Source organism: Pituophis catenifer, unplaced genomic scaffold (assembly GCF_029215685.1).
Source record: "Pituophis catenifer annectens isolate HBS135680 unplaced genomic scaffold, rPitCat1.0.hap2 SCAF_14, whole genome shotgun sequence".
In the NCBI taxonomy this organism is placed as follows: Eukaryota; Metazoa; Chordata; class Lepidosauria; order Squamata; family Colubridae; genus Pituophis; species Pituophis catenifer.
Window position 1 is genome coordinate 20,589,107 of NW_027256894.1, and position 24,981 is coordinate 20,614,087.

The 24,981-nt window shown below is 42.5% G+C and overlaps 1 protein-coding gene across 2 annotated transcripts; it reads left to right on the plus strand.

Annotated features, from left to right (window-relative positions):
- Positions 1 to 316: 316 nt before the first annotated feature.
- IREB2 (iron responsive element binding protein 2) lies at positions 317 to 24,434 on the plus strand. Of its 2 annotated transcripts, XR_011601048.1 has the most exons (23): positions 317 to 484; positions 2,647 to 2,736; positions 4,889 to 5,054; positions 5,799 to 5,936; positions 6,207 to 6,425; positions 7,147 to 7,216; positions 7,553 to 7,736; positions 9,092 to 9,231; positions 10,449 to 10,620; positions 10,726 to 10,826; positions 11,328 to 11,444; positions 11,981 to 12,140; positions 12,562 to 12,697; positions 13,122 to 13,206; positions 13,618 to 13,774; positions 14,989 to 15,113; positions 15,239 to 15,343; positions 15,415 to 15,557; positions 16,250 to 16,397; positions 16,485 to 16,607; positions 17,816 to 18,001; positions 18,834 to 19,202; positions 24,395 to 24,434. XR_011601048.1 is itself a non-coding variant. In XM_070953866.1 (22 exons), exons 1-22 carry the CDS (start codon positions 466 to 468, stop codon positions 18,942 to 18,944), a joined length of 2,895 nt encoding a protein of 964 aa, XP_070809967.1. In that variant the 5' UTR covers positions 317 to 465; the 3' UTR covers positions 18,945 to 22,318. The 2 variants fall into 2 exon arrangements, 1 of the variants encoding a protein (XP_070809967.1); XM_070953866.1 differs by lacking the exon at positions 24,395 to 24,434 and having other exon boundaries at positions 18,834 to 22,318.
- Positions 24,435 to 24,981: the final 547 nt, after the last annotated feature.

Here is a 24,981-nt window from a genome sequence, read left to right on the forward strand (position 1 = left end):
TCCCACCCCCGCACCCCGGCGCTTGTCTACCCCTAGCGGCCAAGGAAAAGTAAGCGAACTTTCCCCGATGACCAGCGTTCTCAGGTTCTCAACTCTCGCGAGATCTTCGTCCTGAAGTCTCGCTGCCTGAGCCGCTATCCCTGATCAGAGACGGAGGAGGAGGAGGAGGAGGAGGTGGAGGAGGGGCGGGCGCTGACGCACGCGCACCGCCCCTCGCGCCGGACCGAAACCTCGCGAGAGTTCGCGCCGCTTTCCTTTCTTGCGGGCGGCGGAGCTCTCGCGAGAACCGGCAGAGCCCAATGAGGGAGCGGGGAGGGCCGGGCGGAGGCGCTGAGGGGGCCCGCCGGTTGTCTCCCTCCCTCGTTTCTCGCGCGGTCTCTGAGGGGAGGGCTCCGCCCCCTCCCCCTCCCGGTTCTTCTTTTCTCCCCTCACAGCTCCCGTGGCATCCTTCTTCGGGAGAGGAACATGGAGGCGGCCAGGGCAGGTCAGTGGCGGGGAGGGAAGGGGGCGGGGAGGGTGGCAAAATGGCCCCTTTCCCTTTGTGCCCGCCTGGACCGGCCTCCCCTCTCCCCCCCCTTGGATAAAAGGGAGGGGTGGGCTGTCAGCCATCTTTCTCCCTTGCTTGCCTTTCCTTCCTTCCCCTCCCCCTCAATTTGTTTGGGCTTTCCCAGTCTGGTAGGGCCCCCCCCTCAAGATACCACATGTGTAGGGGGGACTACAGTTCCCATAATCCCCTTCCTGGGCTTTGGGCTCCAATTCTTGTTTCCTTTGGGGTGCAGTTCCCATCATCCCCCGTTGCAGGCGCTGGGGTACAACCACTCCCATCATCCCTGTCCATTTCCCTCAAGGGGGGGGTGTTACCCTCATCCTCCTGTCAGGACTATGAAACCATCATCCCCCTTCTGTGCATCTCGGCATCTCTAAAACAACCATTTCCATCCTCCCCTTCATTGGGCCTTGGACTACAATTCCCATCGCCCCCATCCAAGGTTTATCAAGTAGTAGTTCTCATCATCCCCATCCATCTCCCTGGAGGTACCGTTCCTGGCATCCCCGTCAATACTGTTAAACCACAGTTCCCATCATCCCCTTCCATGCATTTCAGCATCCCCCATTCCAGCTCTGAAACAACCATTTCCATCCTCCCCTTCATTGGGCCTTGGACTACAATTCCCATTGCCCCCATACCAGGTTTATCAAATAGTAGTTTCCATCATTTCCCTGTCCATTTCCCTTGGGCTACAGTTCTTGTCATTGCCATTCCAGGACTCTAAGCAACCGTTCCCATCATCCCCTTCCTTGGGCTGTTGTTCCCATCATTTGAGGTCTGTTAAACAGTTCCCATCAACCCCTTCCATGGGCCTTAGACTACAGTTCCCATCACCCCATCTGAGATCGGTTAAACGGTGGTTCCCATCGCCCTTGTCGTTTTCCCTTGGGCTATGTAGTTCATTCCACTTCCAGAACTGTTAAATGACAGTTCCCATCATCCCCTTCCATGTCTCTTAGCTACATGTCCCATCATCTGTAGGTCCTTCTGCATTCTTCCCACTTTCATCTCCCTATTCATGTTGGCTTGATTCAGTCCTGTGTTTTCGGTGCTCCAACAAATGAGAATATTGGAGGTCGGACAAAAAAAAATCTATTGATTGAGAGATTAGCAAAATAAGGGACTGGTTTCTTTCTCCTGTTAATCTTCAGTTGCAATACATTCCTCCATCCTGTAGCAAAGATCCCAGCTCGTGTCAGAAGATGTTTGTGCTTGCATAGCAGAAAAAGTGAAGATGGGTGGGAAGCGTGCTTTTTTCTGTGTCGATTTAAAAGCAAAGTAGCCTCCAGCAGGTCACAATCTTTAATCTACCAAAAATGTTCCTCCTGGGATTCAAGGATATATCCATGTGTTATGGGCAAGACTTCTTTCTGAAGGCTTTATAACATTAAACCTTGGGTACCATAGGGGCATTTGTGAATAAGGGCATTGCTGATAGACATAAACACCCTTCTATGATCCCTCCCAAAACCACTTTTATTAAGTAAAGTTCACTCTTTACTTTACTAACTCTGTGTAGTGGAGATAAAGGCAACTTTATAATTCCTGTTTAACATTTTATTTTTTAAAAAGTTGAAGTTTTGTCTTTAGAATATTAAATATAGTTTATCATGTATTAATGAAGACAATGAGTTGGGTCTTAAATTTAATTGTACTGAAAGAGAATTAACATCAATGGGAGTTGTTACTCAAGATTTAAGCTCTATTGTTTTCAGTCTCCAAGAATGACTAAACCTGGATGTGGCCCAATATTTATCAAAGTGGAATTAGACCTGTATGTTTAGTGTAGTAAAGAAAATTAATTTTATATATATATAGAATTATTATGAGATATTTAAGTTCTATTTAAATTAGACTAAACGGACTTAATACATATAAAATAACATTCTACAGCAAATTATTGACAGGAAAATACAGAAAAACATTTAGTCTTGCAACCTAAATATTTATTAGTTTCTTTTTAAATTTAGTAGTGAATTCCAGTTGATTTAGTGGGTGTTATTCAAAGTCAAAATGCATAGAATTTCAGCCTTCCTGTCCCAACTACATATACAAACACATATCAAATAACTTTAATAATCTGACTTGTTTTTCAGGACACCTGTTCCAGCACTTAATTGAAACACTGAGTGACAATGCAGACAAAAAGTTCTACAACATTGCTAAACTAGGAGGCACCAAATATGGTAAACATACTTTTCAGTTGTGTACCTTTTTAATATAAACCTAATAAAACTAACCTCTTTAAGTTTTCTTAAGTAGCCTTAAAATGAATTTGGGTCATTGGTGGCCTTGTTACTGAACCATTCTTAGGATTATGCTGTTGAGTTGTAATCCTAAATGCTTTCTCTATTAAAACTGTTTGAGTAAATGTGCCTAAGGCTTGTTATTAATTTCCTTCTTCCTGGATATTCAAATTCCAGTTAGAAGTAGACACATCCTCCTTTAAAGTAACTGCAGCGGGCCATTAATGTGTTTTTTATGCTGAAGAAAGTTTGTTCACTTTAACTTCTAGTCGTTCTTTTTTGGTTCTGTGAGAAACCTGTGGACCCCTTTCATAACACAGTTTTGGAAAATAAAATTAACTCCTTTGGTGATTGGACATCCAGAAATTATCTTCCTTAGTCCAAATGTATTCCTTTCTTTCTGCTTGAAAGGTATTGGTGTATTTTCAAATTAATGGAATCTATTTAGTGAATTTCAGAGAGGACTGTAGAAAAAGCTTACTCAGAATTATAGCCTTTGTTTTATCAGTTGGTTCAGCTGGGTGTTGTCACGCTGCTGTCGTCCTTATCTTTTAGAAAAAGAACAGAAATTCTACTTGCTATACATACTTTTCAAGAAGCAGATACAGTCGTTGACCATACAAGACTGTCTCTAAAAAGCATGACAGGGGTCTATAAATTGTTCACCTTCCTTCCAGAAGGTGACCAGGACGAGAAGATCTTTAATTTACACTAGAAAACTTGTAAGGGGTCTTCTGGAAGAGGAGATGAATTGTTCATTTGGTCTTTCAAATTGTCTTTGTCATTTCATTTATATCCTGCCTTCCTTCCCTAATGGAAGTGCATTGAATCATGAATTTGATTCTCTTGCTACCTGTGAAATCTCCCCAAACGAATATTGGAAGTTGAGATCAGAGCCTTTAAGTTACTGATGAACTGTTTGTGGTTCTCTGACACATTGAAAACCTTGAAGGTAGTTGTAAAAAAGTTTTGGTAGTCACCTGAGTGTGTTTTGGAATAAGAAACCACGTTAGGGAACGTCTGTTTCTTACTCAACAGCCCGAACTACAAATACTCTTGTCAGTTCATAAATACTTTTCTATATGGTTATTTAGCCTTTGATGAATCACTTAATGAGGGAGAAATTATCTCATCTGCCTTAGAAAACTCAGGTAATTTAAATGAAGCTAGTGAAGCCTGCAGCAATAGTTTGCAACCTTCAGAGTTATTTGCAACCTGAAAAGTTATTATGTGGGTCTACTAACACAGGCTTGCTTTATGCTTATTAAAAAGAATACTTGTCTTTTCTTTCCGAGGTGGTGGTTGCAAGCTTGTTTACGTGTCACAGACTTGCAGAAATTTTCAGTGCCCTTAGACAAATGTTCTCATAATTCATTGCTGCAGAGTGATTTCTTTACCTCTTCGGCAATTGCTCTCACCTGGACCACAATCCTTAATAAAGTTAGCAATCTAATTTTGAAGGATTCTCTAATTAGCAGCTGTCCCTACTGTGTGCAATGTCATGTGTTTTTCAGTAAGCAACATTAAATAGATTTATTGGAATATGTCCTTGCCAGATTCCAAAATCCAAGAGCAAGAGATGTGGACCATCCCATACTCAGCCATAAAAAAGCTAATGCCAAGAATAACCAGCAAATGCTTATTAATGTTTCACATATTTCCAAATGATGCTTAAAGGAAAGGAAATTCAATTACCGGTTGTTTACAATGCAGTACCATTTGAACTGTCACTAAACAAAACTGTTGTAAATTGAGGATGATCTGTAATCGGGACATAGTAGCTGCCATATGTCAAATTAATCTGTTGGTCTAGCTCAGTTGTACAGATTGTGTTGCACCACTGCTCTATCTCCCCAGGTAGAAATCCCTGTATTCCAGGGGTTTCCAAACTTGACAACCTTGGGACTTGTGGAGTTCAACTCCCAGAATTCCACACTCTTAAAGTTCTTGTGTTTGGAGAACCCTGTTCTATTCTATGCCTTCCTCACATTTTCTGAGTACAAAAGTTTCCCGATTTAGAAAGAAGCCTATAGCGCAAATACCAGCACCAGGGTTTACCCTCAAGCTATTTAGCTACTCTGTCCATTTGCAGATCTCCTGCCTTACACCATACGGGTCATGTTGGAAACGGCTGTCCGCAACTGGGATGGTTTCCTAGTGAAAGAAGGAGACGTGATGAATATCCTGGACTGGCCAGCCAAACAGAACAATGTTGAAGTGCCCTTTTGTCCTGCCAGAGTCCTGCTCCAAGATTTCACGTAAGACCCACTTTTTCCCCCGTGTTTGTCTATTTTAGTTAGAACCTGATGAGTTTTTCTAAATGTCCTGGGTGGGTCTTTCCAAGTATTTAGCTGGCCAGAAATTGAGATCGTATGAGTTTATCCTGGCAGTGGCTCCTAAGCAATAACCAGCAAGAGTGAGTTAGGATTGAAATAATGGAAGATCATTGCAGCAGGTTGGATGTTTCAGGATAGCTCCATACAGGCAGTCAGAAAAGGGAATTTTTTCTCAGTGTGTCTAATTGATAGATTTGTAATCCACTATACCACTGAGTTTGTTGTCTTCTCGGTCAACCTGTGATGGGACTCACATGTTAAATACAGCCATAATGCGGGTGCGTAGTTTAAGCTTTGCATGATGCAAAATCCCCATCCATCATCGCTTCTTTGATTTAGATCAATGTGTGAACTATTTATTTCTTTATTATTATTAGTTCAATTTATATATGCCAATTTCAATTCAATTTATAACTCAGCCGCTGTGGCTTAAACCAGCTGTCTCCAAAATCGGCAACTTTTAAGACTTGTGGACTACAACTCCCAGAATTCTCCCATGCTAGCTGCGGAATTCTGTCCACAAGTCTTAAAAGTTGCCAAGTTTGGAGACCCCTGGCTTAAACCACAGTTAGAATCGCTGCTAATCGCCTCTTGATGAGATGGGTTGAATCGACACTGCTGGCTCTGTAGAAGTTCTAAGTAGAAAACATTGTTCCTGTTTGCCAGTGGAATTCCTGCAGTGGTCGATTTTGCTGCCATGAGGGAAGCGGTGAAGAACCTCGGAGGAGATCCAACGCGAGTCCATCCTGTCTGCCCAACAGATCTTACCGTGGACCATTCTTTGCAGATTGACTTCAGCAAATGGTATCCATTGAATTGTCGGCTTCCTTATGTTTTGTTGGGGACGGATAGATGGGACCGTGTCTTGATAGTGGAATGTCTGTCCTTAAGTGGGCAGAATTGAAAATGTGGTCATTCGACACAGGTCAAACCTGAAAGTCCCTTTTGCCTCTGGAGACTAAAAACAAAACTCTAATGTTCCCATCAAAAGTATGTATATATTCTACTTTAGCGTAATGAGGATTCAAAGGATTGCAACGAACAAAGCATTCTTTCTGTTTCATTTTTGCCTAGTGCAATACAGAACACTCCGAATCCCGGAGGCGGTGATCCCCCACGGCCCCCTTCCTCAAAACTCTCCCCGCTTAAAGCTCCTCGGAAGCTGCCGTGCCGAGGCCAGTCCAGCTGCAAAGGACCGTGTGACGGAGAATCAAAGCGGAACACGGGACATTTTTCTGTGCAGATTGAGAACACGCCCCTCTTGTGTCCTTTTCATCTTCAACCAGTGCCTGAGTAAGCTTGCCTTTTTTAAATCTCCCTCCCGCCTTTGGAGGGCTATTCCTCTTCTGCAGTCAAAAACTGACAGCTAGCGAGACTGGCTTCTAACCAGATCTTAACCCTACACATGTATTAAGCTTACTTTAGAACCAATATCGGGGATGTGGTGGCTCAGTGGCTAAGACGCTGAGCTTGTCGTTCGAAAGGTCGGCAGTTCAGCGGTTCAAATCCCTGGGGCCGCGTCACAGGGTGAGCTCCCATGACTTGTCCCAGCTTCTGCCAACCTAGCAGTTCAAAAGCAGGTAAAAAATGAAAGTAGAAAAATAGGGACCACCTTCGGTGGGAAGGTAACAGCGTTCTGTGCGCCTTTGGCATTGAGTCATGCCAGCCACATGACCATGGAGACGTCTTCGGACAGCGCTGGCTCTTCGGCTTTGAAACGGAGATGAGCACCGCCCCCTAGAGTCGGGAACGACTAGCACATATGTGCGAGGGGAACCTTTACCTTTACCTAGAACCAATATCAAACCACCTTTGGGGCAAAGGATTTTCACTGCTGGGAAAATTAATTTACTTATTTACTAATACATTTTATTGGCCGTGTAACGTTCTATTTTTTCCCTTTGTGCAATATTTTCTGAAACGTTAGCAAGAAAAAATGTTTCTTTGGGCTGTTTTTCTAAACACTGCAAATAATGGTTTTAATATGGTCCCCCCCCCCCTTTCATCTCCTTAGGCCTGAAACAGTATTTAAGAATCAAGAGATAGAATTTGGAAGAAATAAAGAGAGACTCCAATTTTTTAAGGTATGTTGCTTTGAAGGCAGCAGAAGAAGTTGAAAGAAAGGCAGTAAGGAATGGATCGATAAAGATTTGCCAAGTTCAGAACTGATCTCCCCTCTTTCCTACTATAAAGAGGAGGAATTTCAGTATTAACAGACACAGCACATTTTCTCATATTGATCCCCACTTGCTACAGGGAAGAAATTATGAGGAGGGAAAGTAGCCAGCCTCTCTTGGCACTGCACTTCTCAGAATTTGCAGTGCCATTTATTGGGGAAATGCCAGAGTGGGAATTGCTGATTTAGAAAGTGAAACTAACACGCCTTTTCTGTCTGTTTCTCTTTTTATGAATTAAACTAGTGGGGTTCCAAAGTTTTCAGAAATGTCTCGGTAATTCCTCCCGGGACAGGAATGGTCCATCAGATGAATCTGGAACACCTGTCAAGAGTTGTGTTTGATGTCAAAAACTTCCTCTATCCTGACAGTGTTATTGGCACAGATTCTCATACAACTATGGTGAATGGCTTGGGAATCCTGGGTTGGGGTAAGTAGCTCCGAGAGGCTTTTGAATATCTTCTGGCTGAAATACTTGTACAGCGTCTTTCTAAAGAGGTTAATTGGGGTGATATTGGTACAAAGATTGTTATTTTAAAGAGAGGACTGGTTGGCCACCAAGCTATTTTCAAATGTCAGAACCATGACGGTCTCTGTTATTTAAATTGTAACGCTTTTTGATTACAGTCCAAAAGACAGGACATGCAGTGCTCAGGCGGGATTGTAGGCAAAAATATATCGTATAGCTATTAACACTGCACAGAGTTGTTCCCTTTGTCTTCAAGGGAAGTGGTTGTGGGTTTTGGTTTTTTTTTGCATAAACTTGAACTTGTCAATATTTTGCAATTGTGCCCTCTTCTTTAGATCCGTTTCATTAGGCAGCACTTTAAAGAATTGTGGCTCTGTATTTACAATTCTGTAAATTTAAATTTAAATTTAAAGAATTAAATGTAAATTCTGTAAAAATTTAGAGGGATGCGGTGGCTAAGACGCTGAGCTTGTCGATCGAAAGATGAGCAGTTCAGCAGTTCGAATCCCAAGTGCTGCGTAATGGGGTGAGCTCCCGTGACTTGTCCCAGCTTCTGCCAACCTAGCAGTTCGAAAGCACGTTAAAAAATGCAAGTAGAAAAATAGGGACCACCTTTGGTGGGAAGGTAACAGCGTTCCGTGCACGTTTGGCGTTGAGTCATGCCGGCCACATGACCACGGAGATGTCTTCGGACAGCGCTGGCTCTTCGGCTTTGAAACAGAGATGAGCACCGCCCCCTAGAGTCGGGAACGACTAGCACATATATGCGAGGGGAACCTTTACCTTAATTTACAATTAAATAACATCCTACAAAATGTAACTTAAAAAGGAATGGATATAAAGAAGGTATCCAGGGTTGTCATCTCAGTGTTCCTTGAACACCAGGTGCAGGGTAATTTTCTACTGAAATATATGTAGAAATTGGGAGGAGATATACCTGTTTATATCATGAGTGGAAGTACTGTAAAAATGTGTATTGATATAATGTAGCCTCAAATAAAATCCTTGGGATGAGATATATGGTATACTTTATTTAGGCACGTAGCCAAAAGCCACATGCAGGAAGAAAATCACGTCCAGGTGCAATTTCTTTTGCTAAAGATGAAAAACGTTAAGTTTACTCACCTAAAGATTCACCCTCTTTCTGTTTCATCTAAGGCACATGTCTTCCAGGCATGAATTTAGAACAATACTGAATTTTCAACTCAGCCTATTTTAAACACTTTTAAACAAAGAGAACGCGGATAATGATTTCAACACAGTGGAACACCTCCGTCTTTCAATAAGCTGTTCGATGCTCTTCTTGCCCCATCTAGGTATGGGCGGAATTGAAACGGAAGCGGTCATGCTGGGCCTCCCCATCACCCTCACTTTGCCCGAGGTGGTTGGGTGTGAACTGACCGGGTCGGCCAGCTCACTTGCGACATCCATCGACGTAGTCCTGAGCATTACGAAGGTACGTCAGAGCTCTCTTAAGGGTCAAAGAGGCAGGGTGGTCACGTACAAGCAGCCAGCAAAAGTAAAACCCAGCGTTGTGAGCTGCAGGATGGGTGGCCGTATCAATCTCCTAAATAAACGAAATAAAGGGGTCCTTGGTGCTCTCTGAGCTTGCTTGTTTTCTTGTGGACGTTTCATTACCCAACTAGGTAACGTCATCAGTGTTAACTATGGAGTGTTGTTTGCTGTCGGTTTATATTCTGGTGTCTTTGCCTGTCTCTGAGGGTGTCTTAGGGTTGGGTTGGGCTTTTTTACTGATGGCTCTTTTGCAGTTTCTTGAATGGGGTATTGCTTACTTGATTGTGAGTCTGAAGTTAACCTTCACGTTAATCTATGCTGATATGAGTGCTGATTGCTGGTGGAGAGGTGATGGAGTCTCTTTCTCTTTTGGGGTGATTGTCTCTTTTGCATGAATCTCTTAAGACTGCCCTCACCCACACAGACAGGCAAGACACCAGAATATAAACTGACAGCAAACAGCACTCCTTACTAGCACTGATGACGTTACGAAAATAAGTTCAGAGTGCACCAAGGACTCCTCATGTCAACCCTGAGCTTACAAATATTCTCCTTTATTAAAACAAAATAAAAAGCTGTAGATTTCTCAGCAGCAATGCCGTTGGCAAATTATTTTTGCAAACCCTCAACACTTGGTGTCAGACAGATAACAGATGCCCTGCCAGCTTCATGACTCGGCAGCCCAATGTGTACTAAAGCAGCCATTCTTGCCAAACGTTCAGTGTTCTTCCCACACTTATTACTGCTTAGCTGGAGAAAGGAGCAGTTGCCTCTGGGACGTTGTAGAACAGCTTTTGGTAAGCAGACGTTGTCGCTGTAGTAAGATTTAATCTGACCTTTCTGTTAGGGAAGAAGTATGAGGTTTCTGCCTCCAGGTGGCCTTGTATTTACTATGGTTATCAGATGAGTGTTAACCCTGTAATTGCAGTTGGGTTATATTAGGGCTGTTCTGTTGTTTGTACACCGAGTAAGGACATTTTTTGCTGGAAATCATCAAAAAAAAAGATTGCAAATCTCAATTGCTGGTTAGAAGGGGGATAAGTCTGATGGATTCTCCTTTTCGAAACCACTAACTATTTTTTAAAAAACATCCTGTAACATTTCCCCTTGCCCTACATATGACACTGGAGGGTTCTTTTTTTCTCTCTCTCCCCATAGCAACTAAGACAAGCAGGGGTATCTGGAAAATTTGTGGAATTCTTTGGCCCCGGCGTTTCTCAGCTCTCCGTTGGGGACCGCACCACCATCGCAAACATGTGTCCTGAGTATGGTGCAATTCTGAGCTTTTTCCCTGTAGATGATGTAACATTAAAGCACTTAAAGCATACAGGTAAGATTGACACCCACCGTAGGAGGAGATTTGGTTGGCTAAAGCAGCATAATGAGTTTCTCAATCTTTGGAGATAGGATCAGACTTTTTGAATTTTTCTCATAGGCTGTGACGACGCCAAACTCAAGTCCATGGAGACGTATCTTAAAACTGTGAAACTGTTTAGAAATTACCAGTATTCTGCTAAGGAACCTGAATATTCTCAAGTAAGCACAAACCGAGCCAGCCTTTTTCAAAGTTACTGTTAAATTTTGCTGTGCCTTTTTTTTTTTTTTTTTAGATTTGCCTTTTTATTCAAAGGCATTTTTTAATGCACCACCCAAAAATAGCCATTGCTTTAGATCAAGGCATTTTACTCTCTTTCTTTTCAAACAAATGTGCTCTTTAGTAACCTCCAGTGAATTGTCCAAATGGGAATACATTTCTTTTTGATACTTGAATACCACTTGGAATTTTGAATAAATGTCAGTATTTAAGAGGTTGATTTAAAGCATGTGTTTTTCCAATAATATACAAACCATAATTCTATGGAATTCAAGATGCTGCCTTTTTTTTTTTTTTTTTTAATGCCAATTTGTCCTCAGAAATGTTTGTCAGTATATATACTAATTATTCTTGCTTTTGGCTTGCTTGTTTTAAAAGCCAAGCATCAACGTAACAGTGTCAGTTGTGAAGTAACAACTAACTAAGCGTTTTCCCCCCATCAGATAATACATATAAACCTGGGTTCTATAACGCCGTATGTAAGCGGTCCCAAAAGGGCCCAAGATAGAGTGGCTGTAACCAACATGAAGAGCGACTTCCAAGCATGCTTAAGTGAAAAGGTAGGTACAGTTTGAAAGTCCATCTGGCTGTTTTTAAATCTTGGCAGAAGAATTCCCCTCTGGATATTGAAGGCCATTTCCTATCAGTCGGGATGTTTTGAAGATTATAAGGACTATCTAGAGAAGTATTTCTCAACCTTAGACACTTGAAGATAGGCGGACTTCATGTCCCAGAATTCTGGGAGTTGAAGTCCGCCTATCTTAAAGTGGCCTGAGTTTGAGAAACACTGCTCTAGAATGCAGCTTTTCAGATTTGAGTAAAATAGATGCAGGAAGTATGTTCTTAAGGTAGCCCTTTTATTTATGACCAAACATTGAGAATTGGCCATTAACTGCTTCTCCAAAACCCATCATAACCAAAGTAGGCGATGTAGAATTTCCAATCCAAATTAAACCATTCATGGTCTTTTCGTTTAAAGGTTTGACTGTGTAACATCAAAACCTGTATGGGCCCAAGCGTTCTGGTGTCTCCCTTCTTAACTCCCCAACAGTTAGGAACGTGTGGTTGATTCTGCAACCACTATTTGATCACCTAGGTTGGCTTCAGAGGCTTTCAGATTTCTGCCGAGAAGCAGTGCCAGGTCATTCCTGTCGAATATGAAGGCAACGAGTACCAGCTGGCTCACGGCTCGGTCGTCATTGCTGCTGTCATCAGCTGTACCAACAACTGCAATCCCTCCGCAATGCTAGGAGCAGGTAGGGGGGTCTTCTCTTGAATATTCTACATCATGCTGTTAGGCAGACAGTCCTCGACGTACGATCACAATCGGGGGCAGAATTTCCATTGCTAAGCACGGCGGTGGTTTAAGGGAAATTTATGACCTTCCTGGCCACAGCAGTTGAGCGAATCACTGCCGTTGGCAAAGCGAATTGTGACCGTTGTTAAGCAAATCTGGCTATCATGGGACGGCGACGGGGGATGGTCACAAATGGCGATCACATGACCCTGAAATACGCACGCCAGTTGTCCAGCGCCAAACGTGACTGTGGGGATGCTGCGATGGTTGTAAATGCGAGGATTGGTCAAAAGTGCAAGGACCAGTCATCTTCCATTTGCAAAAAGAAAAAAAGGGCAGTCAATGGCATTATTGTAACAGCATTTTCCCTTTTCCGTTAGGTTTATTGGCTAAAAAAGCCACTGAAGCTGGTCTGGCTGTGAAACCGTACATAAGAACCAGCCTGTCACCGGGCAGTGGAATGGTCACCCATTATCTCAGTTCCAGCGGTGTATTACCATACCTCAATAAACTTGGGTACTACTTTCTTTGCCCTTAATATTTGTGTTGCTCTTTTTCACAGGCTTTGCACCGCCCTGTGTCTTAGCCTTAAGCAGAGAAGATTCCATTTGCTTTTTATTTTTTAAATTTAAATTGAAGATGCCCATTAATGACCCTGTAGGGGTTGTCTTACCGCTGAGTGGAGTCTTTTCCCTTCAGACTAGTTTTCCCCAATTCCATGTAAGTGGACTTTGATTCTCAGAATTCTTGGCAGTGGCCACACTAGCTGGGCCATGCTGGAAGTTGAAGTCCACCCATCTTAAACGTGGCCAAAGTTGAGAATCACTGCCGTAGCGATTTCCACCTGGAAGCCCCAGCTGTGTGCCTCGTTTATTGAAATGCAGGGAAAATGTGAATGAATCCCGAATCCAGAAATACAATTTCCTGCTTTTCCCTGTAGGTTTGAGGTCATCGGCTACGGCTGTTCCACCTGTGTGGGGAATACTGCCCCTTTGCCGGAAGCCATTCAGAATGCAATTGTACAGGTGAGCTTTACTTCATGAGCTATCCGAATAGAGTTTACATTTTGGAAATGCCGTCTTTTGATAGGTGGATGTTTATTGTAAATAAGGGGTGCAGATTTTGTCCTTGCTCATTAAGCTGCTAGGGTTGGGTGGGGAGAGCAGATCTTGTTTAACTGGGACACCAATGACCTTAAAACTAAAAAGGATTGTTTTAGCAATCCCCCTAGTTAACTCACTGGGCTAGAAACCAGGTGACGGTGAGTTCTAGTCCTGCCTTAGTCAACCAGCCAATAAATACATACAAATAAAATTGGCAGAATTTAGTAGTTTTGGGGCTTAATAACAAGTAGCAAGGAAGTAGTTTAGAAGAGAATGAGAGTATCGAGGAGGAAAAAAATCCCGTTTTGTTCTCTTTCCGTTTTTCACATTCAGGGCGACTTGGTTGCGTGTGGCGTCGTGTCTGGAAGCAAAAACTTTGAAGGCCGCCTCTGCAGCTGCATCCGAGCCAATTACCTGGCTTCTCCATCTCTGGTTGTTGCTTACGCGATTGCGGGAACTGTGAATATTGATTTCCAGACTGAGCCACTAGGTAAACGTTTGCATTCGTCTAGCAATAGAACTCAGACTTACATAGGACTGTACAGCCCTCTCTCAGCTGTTTACAGGGTCAGCATCTTGCCCCCAACAATCCGAGTCTGGCTTGAATTTGTCATCGAAGTGATGATGTTATAGGGCCGTGATGGGGAACCTATGGCACGCGTGCCAGCCATATTGGTGGGCACGCGACTGTTGCCCTAGCTCAGCTCCAGCATGCATGTGCATGTTGACCACCTGATTTTCGGGCCTTCTGGGCCCACCGGAAGTCGGCAAATGGGCTGTTTCCGGCCTCCGGAGGGCCTCCGGGGGGTGGGAAGCTGTTTTCCCCTCCCCAGGCTCCTAGAAAGCCTCTGGAGACTGGGGAGGGTGAAAAACGGGCCCACCGTGCCATCACATGCCAAAAGCAGGGGGACCATGGGGGGATCACGCATGCTTGCGCAGGGGGCCAGGGTGCATAGAATTATGGGTGTGGGCACGCACGTGCGCGGCCACCCCGCACTCCCCCAGCTTTTGGCACGCGATGGCAAAAAGGTTAGCCATCACTGTTATAAGGAGCTCTCTTATATAAGAGGGAAAGCCCTGTTCCATAGGGCTCTTTGGACGATTATATACAGTAATCTGGTTGGTTTGTTAGCAGCTGCTGTGCCATCAAATCTGTATCCCAACATCTAACAAAAAAGCTCTCCAAAGAGGGAGAATATGGAATAGTGGAACCGTGGGTGGAGTCTTTAATGTTGCCGGGTTGTTTTCTTGCAGATATTTCATTACCCAACTAGGTAACATGATCAGTACTTGACGATCACCATCAGAACACTGATGATGTTACCTAGTCAGGTAATGAAACGTTTGCAAGCAAACAACCAAGCTTGGAGAACACCAAGGACTTCACAAAAGCTCTCAAACGTGCCGTCTATGACAGCAGCCCCCAACCTTTTGGGCACCAGGGACCGGTTCCATAGAGAGAGGGGTTGTAGTTTCATGTGCTGCCTGCATCCCACAGATGGGGCTTCACTCATTTGCGCGGACCGGTTTCTGGCATGCCGCGGATCAATGTTGGTCCACAGATAGGGGGTTGGGGACCCTGATCTATGAGCATGTGTTCAACATATAAAGAAACCTTTTGGACTTTCCTTACTCGTTTTCCTTTTCTCTGAGTGGCTTTGGCTGACTGACCATTATCTTTCACCATTATCACATTTCTTACAGGGGTCAATTCTGATGGCGGAAATATCTTCCTGCACGATATTTGGCCTTCTCGGGAAGAACTTCAGCAGATCGAAGAGGAGTTTGTCATAGCATCCATGTTTAAAGAACTGAAAATAAAAATGGAGGTAGCATTATCACTTTTTAAAATTAGAGATAGGCTTTATACCGTTTGGGTATAAAGCTGGAGGAGATGACCAGAAACTAAAGTTTCTTTGATCTCTTATGCAAATGGTTCCTTTTTGTTTTCCAGAAAGGAAATAAGCGTTGGAATTCTCTGGAAGCCCCGGAGTCCACTTTGTTTACCTGGGACTCGAAGTCTACTTACATCCGATGCCCTTCCTTTTTTGATAAGCTTGTAAGTAGGCCGGCGTTAGGCGGGAGTGTCTGTTCAGAACACGCCAGGTGCTCAGTCTTGTCTCTTTTCAGGCCAAAACCCCGCCTCCCCTCCAGTGCATTGAAAATGCTCACGTCTTGTTGCATTTGGGAGATTCGGTCACCACCGATCACGTCTCGCCCGCTGGAAGCATTGCCAGGGGAAGTGCTGCAGCGAGATATTTGATGAATAAGGGGTAAGGCCCTCCAGGGGAGTCTTAAAAGGGGAGGAAGAAGAGAGGGATTCATTCTCAGAAATTTCTGTCTTCTGACAGCAGTGAACAAAGTAGGCCTCCTTAATTGCTAAATAGGATTAACCAAATGCGCTTCAGCTTTTTAAACCAGAATTTGCCATAAACTTTCTCTTTATGAGATTCTGAATTCTGTTACAGCTGGTCCTTGACTTATGACCATAATTGAGCACAGAATGATGGTTGTGAGTTGTGGCAGTCATTAAACAGGTACACATGACTGTGCCTTATTTTATGACCTTTTTTTTGAGTTGGTTTTTAAGGGAATGCCACAATTGTTAAATGAGTCCATGACGGTGATGGGGACATCGGAACTTAGAAATTGAGTTGGAAGTACCTTTTGGTGGGGGAGGGTCTGTCGTAACTTAGAACGGTCATTAAGCAACCAGTCTTTAAGCAAGAACTACCTGTATTGTATAATTAATACAGAGCAATGGGTTGGAAGACGAAAACTATTAGGAAAAAAGGCTCGGGGCCAGATATTTATTCACAGAATTGAGATTGTGTCTTCACTTTCCAATCATAACCAGCATTCCCATGTATGCAAGAAACCCTCTTTCAAACGACGAGAATGCAGAAACTCCTTCCCACAATCCACTCTGAATATCCTCAGTGGTCGCTCTCTCTCTCTCCTTTAGCCTCACACCCCGTGAGTTCAACTCCTATGGGGCCCGTCGGGGCAACGATGCTGTCATGACACGAGGAACCTTTGCCAACATCAAGCTTTTAAATAAATTCATCGGCAAGCCAGCTCCTAAAACAATCCACTTCCCAACAGGACAGACGGTGAGGATGTAGCTTCCAAGGAAGTCCTTATCAGTTATCTAACCACCATTAATATCTCATGACCTGGCTCTTTTGTCTTAATTGCAGCTGGACGTGTTTGATGCTGCTGAGTTGTATCGGAAAGAAAACATCCCTCTGATTATCTTGGCCGGCAAGAAATACGGATTGGGCAGCTCAAGGGACTGGGCTGCCAAAGGACCATTTTTATTGGTATTCCATTCTTACTTAAATGCTCATCATTATGTTCTGGAAGCCTTCATTACTTCACCCTGCTTGATTTCTTTGGGGAAACTGCCCTCTTTCATTTTGTAGAACATAAATTGCTCCTCTGTCTCTCTTTTGAAAATGTACAAACTCATCTTGAGCAACATTCTATGACTGATCATTGTAAAATGGGCAAATCTATTATATATTAAATTTAGAGACTGCCCATCTTACAAGGTGACTCTAAGCCCTGTATAAATTGGAGCCCCACTTAAAGAAAACATACACTGAATTTACAGCTTAAATGTAAATATTGTAAATAATTGTTTATGGGCCAGATAATCTTAGTGGGTTAGGCTGTAATAATTGCTGCATTTATAGTTTATTGCAAGAGCAGGAATATATGTAATTGTAACTACCATATTTTTCGGAGTATAAGACACACCTTTTTTTCCCCCAAAAGAGGGTGAAAATCTGAGTGTGTCTTATACTCCGAATGTAGCCCCACCCAGCTTCTCAAACAGGTTTCAGAGGCTGAAAAAAGCATCAGAAACAAAGCTTCAGAAAAAACATCCCCAAACAGCTTCAGAAAAGAAGCCCCCAAACAGAGCTTCAGAGGCTTTTTTTCTGAAGCTCTGTTTCGGAGGCTTTCAGAGGCAGAAAAGAAAGTTTTTTCTGAAATGGAGTTTCAGAAGTTTCAGAGGCAGAAAAACAAGCAAAAAAAAGCAAGGCACAGAGCTCACAACCAAGGAATCTGTTGCTAAAATTCACCTCTGGGAATAGCTGATTGGAGGTATTCCGGGAGGCCAATCCACCTGCCAATCAGCTTTTTTCTTATTTTCCTCCCCAAAAACTAAGGTGCGTCTTATACTCCAATGCATCTTATCCTCCGAAAAATATGGTATCTCTTTCCTCTTATTTCTTTTAAACATGGTTGCTCATATTTTGGAGTCTAGTATAGTGCCACGAGGCACTACTATTCCCAGAGACAGGTTCTCTTAACCAGCAGGATCCTCTCCACACCATATCCTCAATATTGCAAATAGGCTCAAAGTGGATAGAGGTCCAAATGTTTCTATTTTTCCTCCTTGCTGTTAGCCTTTCCAGAAAACTCAGATTCTCCATCTTAAAACTCAGACTCCCAGATTAGAGAAATACTGCTGAATTAGACAGTATCTGAATTGGATCGAACTGTTTTTTTTTTTCTCCCACAGGGAGTGAAAGCAGTGATTGCCGAAAGCTATGAGAAGATCCACAAAGGTCACTTGATTGGCATGGGCATCGCCCCACTTCAGTTCCTCCCTGGGGAGAGCGTGCAATCTTTGGGCCTGACTGGCAAAGAACAGTTTTCGATCTTCTTCCCTCAAGAGTTGTCGCCTGGAATCACCCTGCGTGTAAAGGTATCCGCTTTTTACTTCGCTCCGTGCAATATTTGATATTTGGGAATGTTTGCTTTCGTTATATGTATCTTAAGCCTTTTTGATAAGAAAAGAGGGAAAAAGAGCGAGAAAAGGAAAAATAAAATAAGACACAAAGTAAATAAGCAAGTTGTTGACCATCTGTATATTTATTAAATTTAGAAACGCCCATCTTACTCGCAGAGCAAGTGAGTGTATTTTTAGTTAATCTTACGAAATTAGATGAGAATTTTCAACATTTCCTTCATTGAATGATATTATTTTGGAAGCAACAGGTTGTTCACAAATTCCGTGTACAGGTAGTCCTTGTAAATGAACAACAGTTCATTTACTCACCATTTGAAGTTACAACAGCATTGAAAAAAGTGACTTAGGACCTTTTTTCACTTATGACCCTTGCATCATCTCCAGGGTCAAAATTCAGACACTTGGCAACTGACTCATATTTACAATGATTGCAGTGTCCTGGAGTCACATGATCCCCTTTTCTGACAAGCAAATTCAATGGGGGAAGCTGGATTCCCTTAGCAACCGTGTCAACTAACTTAACAACTGCAGTGATTCACTTAACAACTGTGGCAAGAAAGGGCAAAACAAAATGAGGCAAAACTCACTTAACAAACGTTTCACGTAGCAATTTATGTCCTCATAAATTTGGAGCTGAATTGTGGTCTTAAGTCGAGGACTACCTGCTATGTAGTCAGCAGAAACTGATGGGAACCCAGGTCCAAATTTTCGAATCCCTGGAAAAGACAAAACTCTTGCACTGACCTGTGAGTTTCATCTTTTGTTTTCTTTGTTCGTTCTTCCATAGACGAGTACCGGCAAAGCATTCCAGGTGGCTGCCTCCTTTGACAGTGATGTGGAAATCACCTTGTACAAACACGGCGGCATGCTGAACTACATGGTCCGGAGGCTGTTGTAAAGCTGTTGTAAAGCCCTTTTCCCACCTCAGAGGACTGCCGAGCCCGCCAGCCTCTTGAGGCCTCGGCCCGAGGCTTCCTCTCCCGTTGGAACTGCTGACAAGCCCCATTGTGCTCAAGATAACTTTGTCCATGGATGTAAAAGATTGTGAAATTGTTGTAGTGGCCGCAGCGAGGTCCTCCTGGATTTTAAAATACTCCGAATGGTGCTATTGACGTTGTTAGACATTGACGTGTCTTTGTGTTGTGAAAAGAGATCTGTAAGTATGAGGGGAGGGGGGGAGGGTTCATCTTAGACCATTTTGTATATAAATTATGTGAAAACCCGAAACTGAATTGTGAAGATTTGAAGCCAGATTCCCTGAGTTCTTTCCTCCCTTCCTTTCTTTCCACCTTTTAACTTCCTAATGCTGTTTCTTGATTTGAGCATAGCACATGGCTTAATGATGTATGACTCCCTTGTTTTAAAATTCGGAGGATCCCCGATTCCGAAAACGAACCGGAAAATCCAGCACCCTTAGATCTAGTTCTCGGTATTGGCCACCCACTAGAAAGTTTAAGGAAGGCTTAATACTCAGTATGCTTTTTTTTAGCCAGCCTTCCCCTTATTTCAGGACTGGGCAACTGAGAGAACTTGATGGCCTGTGAACTTCAATTGTTAATGGAGTTGAATCCACCAGTCGTAACGTTGTCATAGTTGCCCTATTTGGTGCCTTCCAGAAAAGTGGAACGGTGCAGTGGCTTCATCAGGTGGAAATTTCTGGGAATCGGTCCCAGACACTGAGCCAGATCCTCTCCGGGCAAAAATCTTGCTTTGTGAAAAATTCCAAAACAAATTCAATTGGGGGGAATTAATGTTTTCCAAAGAGAAGCTAGCAGTGATCTCTCCGGGCTCTCTAGCTGTCCTGACAAGTCGCTATCATGGAATTTAATTTGATTTATTTTGTTTAAACATCATCACCCTTCTTTCCTGAATTGGGCTTTGGCTGTTAAAGGAAGCTGAGCAGTGTTCTCTGGTCCTTAGAAGAACAGAGAAAAATTCCTGTTTCTTCTCTTCAGTTTGTGCAGTGAACAAAACCTGGTGGGTTTATAAAATGAGTCTTCTCCAAGTTTTCTTCCAGTCATTCTGTTCTTTCCAAAATGACTTTATTCGGGATAGCAGTAGTGAGTTTATTCTGAGGAGCAGGAATTTGTTAAGCCCCCAGATGTTTACAGCCATTTTTGGTTTATTATTAACAGGAGATTTCTTTTAGCGGAAATATCCTGAGCTCATTTGAAAAGTCTTTTCTACTTAAGTTGTTTATAGACCTGGGTTTTTGATTAAACCAAACAGACCCCATGTTATTGACCCCATGTTATTGAATAATTTACTTCTAGTAAATTCTGTGTGGCTAAAAGTATCCTGACATTCTGAAAGACAAATTAATTTGCACACTTATTAGATTTTCTTTTGAGGCCAAATTATTAGAAATACGGATTACAGAGGTAGCAATAAAAGTCTGTGGAACTTTCTGCCCAGTCCATTTGAACCCTAGTTATTTTTCCAACAAGCTCTTTAAGCTATAATCATAGACATCTTTTCTTGAGTCCATATTTTTTTCTACCATATCAGCTGTGCTTACGTTTGCCACTTTATAGTTTTACCATCAGTAACTTTCCTTTATTATTGAATGATTTTCTCTGATTCCAATGAAATGCTTAGAAGTTCTGTCTTGATGATCACAAATGGCAAAAAATAATAGGAATATCTCACTTTTGGTATCTAAATTATTATTTATTTCCAGCTTCCATGCATCTTCTTTATTATTATTAGGTTCAAAGCACTGTTTTCCTCTCCTCCCAAGTAAAATGCTAAAAACCAGGGTGCCTTATATCCCACGGACCCATAACCCAGAGGTCACCAAATTTGGCAACCTTAAGACTCGTGGACTTCAAGTCCCAGAATTCCTCAGCCACTCATGCTGGGAGTTGAAGTCCACAAGTCTTAAAGTTGCCAAGTTTGGAATCCCCAAAACAGCACTTCCAATTTCGCATTTCTTTCAGAACTTCTAATTGGGGAGAGAGACACTGCTGACCTTTTTAGTAATCTGACAATAATGTGAAGTCGAGCATCATCTACCAATGGCCTCCATCTGTGTCTAGGTGCAGATATCTGACATTCTTTCAAATGGGTAGGTTCAAATAACCAGCTTCACCTCCAGCCCACCTACCCCAGGTGACTGTTCTTGCTACATGATGTGTGACCCCCACCTGGCTAATGATTCTGGCCTATAGATGTTAGAAGATCCGTCCAATTGCAGGTCTCCAAAAGTCAAGTCCAAATTATGACCCATATTTTAGATCAAACTTGGAAACGGGCAACTATGGGAACTGTATGAGCTATGGACTTCAACTCCCAGAATTCCTGAGTCATGCTGGCTCAGGAATTCTGGGAGTTGAAGTCCAAAGTAACCATAGTGGCCCACCCTTGGTCAAACTCATTGACATGGCTTCGCTTTTTCCTCTTACATTCAAAAGATAATATTTTGGAGGTTGCAACCCTATCCTTTTTATTTAAAAAAAAAAAACACTTTAATTTCCGATGAACATCTGGGGAGAACTGACTATAAATAGATTGAATGCGAGATGGACATAATGTGTGAACCACAATAGAGCTCCTGACTGACATTGGTAAGTTTTCATTTATTTAAAAAGCTGAAAGCCCTGAGCTGACCAAATCTCCAAAGATTTCAGACAGCTTTAGAAGAGAATGAGGTGGCTTCTGAAAATGCTGGTCCTCACCTCTGGAGGACCTCAAAAACCTTTTGAACGATATCATAAACCTGCAGGCTTGCATGGATTAAATCCCTTTCTAAACCAATAAAAACATAATGATTTAGACACTGGGATAGGAGAACTGTAGTGCTATTAATTGGAAGCCAAACCACCTGTCCGAATTCTTTTCACATTGGCAGTGCACGGTGTATTTTAATCAAAAGGCCCTGGGTATTCCATAGTCTTACCATAATCTTGGATTTTCAAATAAGGCAAAAATCACAAAAACTGGAAAAGTGTCTGGTTTTTCTCATTCCTCTCTTCGATTTGGCTTCTGAAAAGAAGCACAACTGAGCCCTTGATTAGATTGTTACCAAACTTAGGAGGGGAAGAGTTATAAATGTAATCAATTATATCACAGCAAAATAATACCTGCATTCTATTATTCTCACACGAGCCACTGCACCTTCTAAGCCCATTATTAACCGTCTACGATGGTTTCCAGTTCACTCATAAGTATTGTATAGATCTCTGAAAAGACAAAAGTTTGAATTTGCTGACAATTGTGCATAAAATGTTAAACGGATGTAAATTATTTTTAATAAAGAAAAGTTGTACCAAGTCTCAGCTGGCAACCTATTTTTTTAAACTACCTTTTTAGCAAATATTCAAGGGGACTCTAGATCAGTCAAAGCGGTCGCCATGGTTATGGAAAAGTGGCTGAGGACGTTCATTGCTTCCTAAAAGGTTTGTGATGTTGCGAAAAGGTGTCATAAACCAGGTTTGGGAAACATCGTTTTTTATGAATTACGACGAGTCCACGCAAAGTTATAAACAACCTGTCAGGGTCCCGAATTATGAGTCTCGAGCCAAGCTTCAAAAGAAATCCAGTTATTTATTAGGAGCTTCATGTCCGCATGTTCCCAAGTGAAGCCAGCTCTGACCCTACGTAATTTACGCTCCAATTATGAACCTGTTTCCCCCCTCCCACCAGAGTGTGTCATCAATCACATTCACCAGCGGAGCAATTTTGAGGGTTGTAGAGGTCACTCCCCTCAGCTGCTGTAGGTAACCCTGGGATACAGTCTTGAGAGAGGTAAGCATGGAATATGCATCACAACGGTTGTGTCTTTGCGAGTAGACACAACCATGTCTGTTCAGATTCATTGAAAGAGATGGGACTATCTAGGGATCAAGCAGCTGGAAATTTCGCATGGTGAATTCTTTCACTCCATCCAAATAAGGAAGAAAAGATTCTTCTTTTAAATTCTTTAAAATTAGATTTCGTCTTGATATTAAATGACCAGTTAATCATTTCTGAACAGAGAATGTCTATACATCATTACAATGGTCTGGAACTCCAGGTAACGTTCAATTGAATCTAACAGCAATTTTCTCTCACCTGAAATCTCAATTTGCTTTCCTTTACATTCATTTAATCTGCTGATTATAGAAGTTTAAATCTCTTGTTATATTCAGAATATTATATTGATAAATCTCTCCTCTTGGGAGTTTGAGAGTGAAAGTGTAAAGTTGGGATCCATTCAGGGGTGAAATCCAGCAGGTTCTGGAGAACCGGTAGTGGAAATTTTGAATAGTTCGGAGAACCAGCAAACACCACCTCTGGCTGGCCCCCCCAGTGGAGTGGGAATGGGGATTTTGCAATATCCTTCCCCCAGGCGTGGGGAGGGAATGGGGATTTTGCAGTATCCTTCCCCTGGAGTGGGATGGGAATGGGGATTTTGCAGTATCCTTCCCCTGCCACGCCCACAAAACCAGTAGTAAAAAAAGTTGGATTTCACCACTGGATCCATTCTTATTTAAGCATGACTTTGCTTAACCATTGATTTACTGAATTTCTTAATTGGGAATGGATTCACCCAGCAACCAAAGTCACAAATCTTAAATAGTAATCAGTTGGCTTTGCACAAAAATCAAATCATGTTAACAGCCTAGTGCAAACCCAGCTACTGTGGTTGTAAAAATGTCAGCTCCAAAGTATCTGTGCAGCGTTTTGAGCAAGAAAATCTTCTTGCTCGAACGCTGCACGAGATCGTTAAAAGAAAACCATATAACCATCTCGGAAAAAGTTGGGTTTATTTCAGGTCCCCCGGGCTCAAACCCTTAAAACTGCGCTTCCCAACCTTGGGAACTTTAAGGAGTGTGGACTCTCAAGTCCCAGAATTCCACACTTCTTCCCCAAGTTCCTAAAAACTGTCCTAAAACTTTAAACAGGCTTTGCAATTCTGCAGAAATTGCAGATATGGGAATATAGGAAGAGCAATGCAAGCTTCCAACTTAACCAACTCTTCAGATGTAAAATTCCCTTTTAAAAGTCGAGGGTGGGGGGGGGGGGAAGATATTTACGCTCCAGATAAAAGCCTGTCCAATTTGGGCTTTTTAATGTGATCTTAATTTAAAAAAAAATTCTGATATCAGAAATACACGAGAGAGGAATATAATCACCAACCATTGAATGGGGGGGGGGGGGGAAGGAGGTGGGAAGCTAAATTCCTTACAGCCAATTGGAAGCCTCCTTACAAACGGTCCTAGGCGACGCCAAACCAACTTCTAAACCCTCCTTTCATTGGACGGCAGCAGATGTCCACGCGGGCTGTGGGTTTTGCAGGCTTGCAGGTCGGGATTTTTCCCGATCCGTGAATGCAATTGGATTTATTTAGGATTATTTTATTCCTAGCTGGCACTGTGCATCCGGCTGCTGTACTGCTCCACCTGGCAAGAAAATACTGCATTCTGCTTTCGTTTAGGTTGCGCGCACGCGTGAAAAACATTTCAGCAGGTCCCCGCGGACTTTGACAAAGGAACAACCCTTTCCTTGCACAAGTGGCTTATGGTGGAAACGTTTAAACACCTATATTGCCCAGGTAAGAAATCTGACTTCAGCTTCAAACAGAAATTCTGCCCTTCCAAGGGCTGACTATTTCTTCTGTCTTTCAACAGACCTTTAAAAGGATGGCTAGAGAGAGAGAGAGAGAGAGAGAGAGAGAGAGAGAGAGAGAGAGAGAGAAATATACATAGAGAGAGAAATATATATAGAGGGAGAAATATAGACAGAGAGATAAACAGAGATGATAGATAGATAGATAGATAGATAGATAGATAGATAGATAGATGATAGATAGATAGATTAGATAGATAGATTAGACAGACAGACAGACAGACAGACAGACAGACATGATATAGATATGGATAGATAGATAGATAGATAGACAGACAGACAAGTAGAGATGATATAGATATGAATAGATGGATAGATAGATAAAT

Bases quoted from the DNA above. Each gene is read 5' to 3' on its own strand.
- IREB2 (XM_070953866.1), top strand. The intron at 15,558-16,249 runs GTAAGGCCCTCC...TCTCTCCTTTAG, and splicing joins AGATATTTGATGAATAAGGG to CCTCACACCCCGTGAGTTCA. The intron at 16,608-17,815 runs GTATTCCATTCT...TTTCTCCCACAG, and splicing joins CCAAAGGACCATTTTTATTG to GGAGTGAAAGCAGTGATTGC.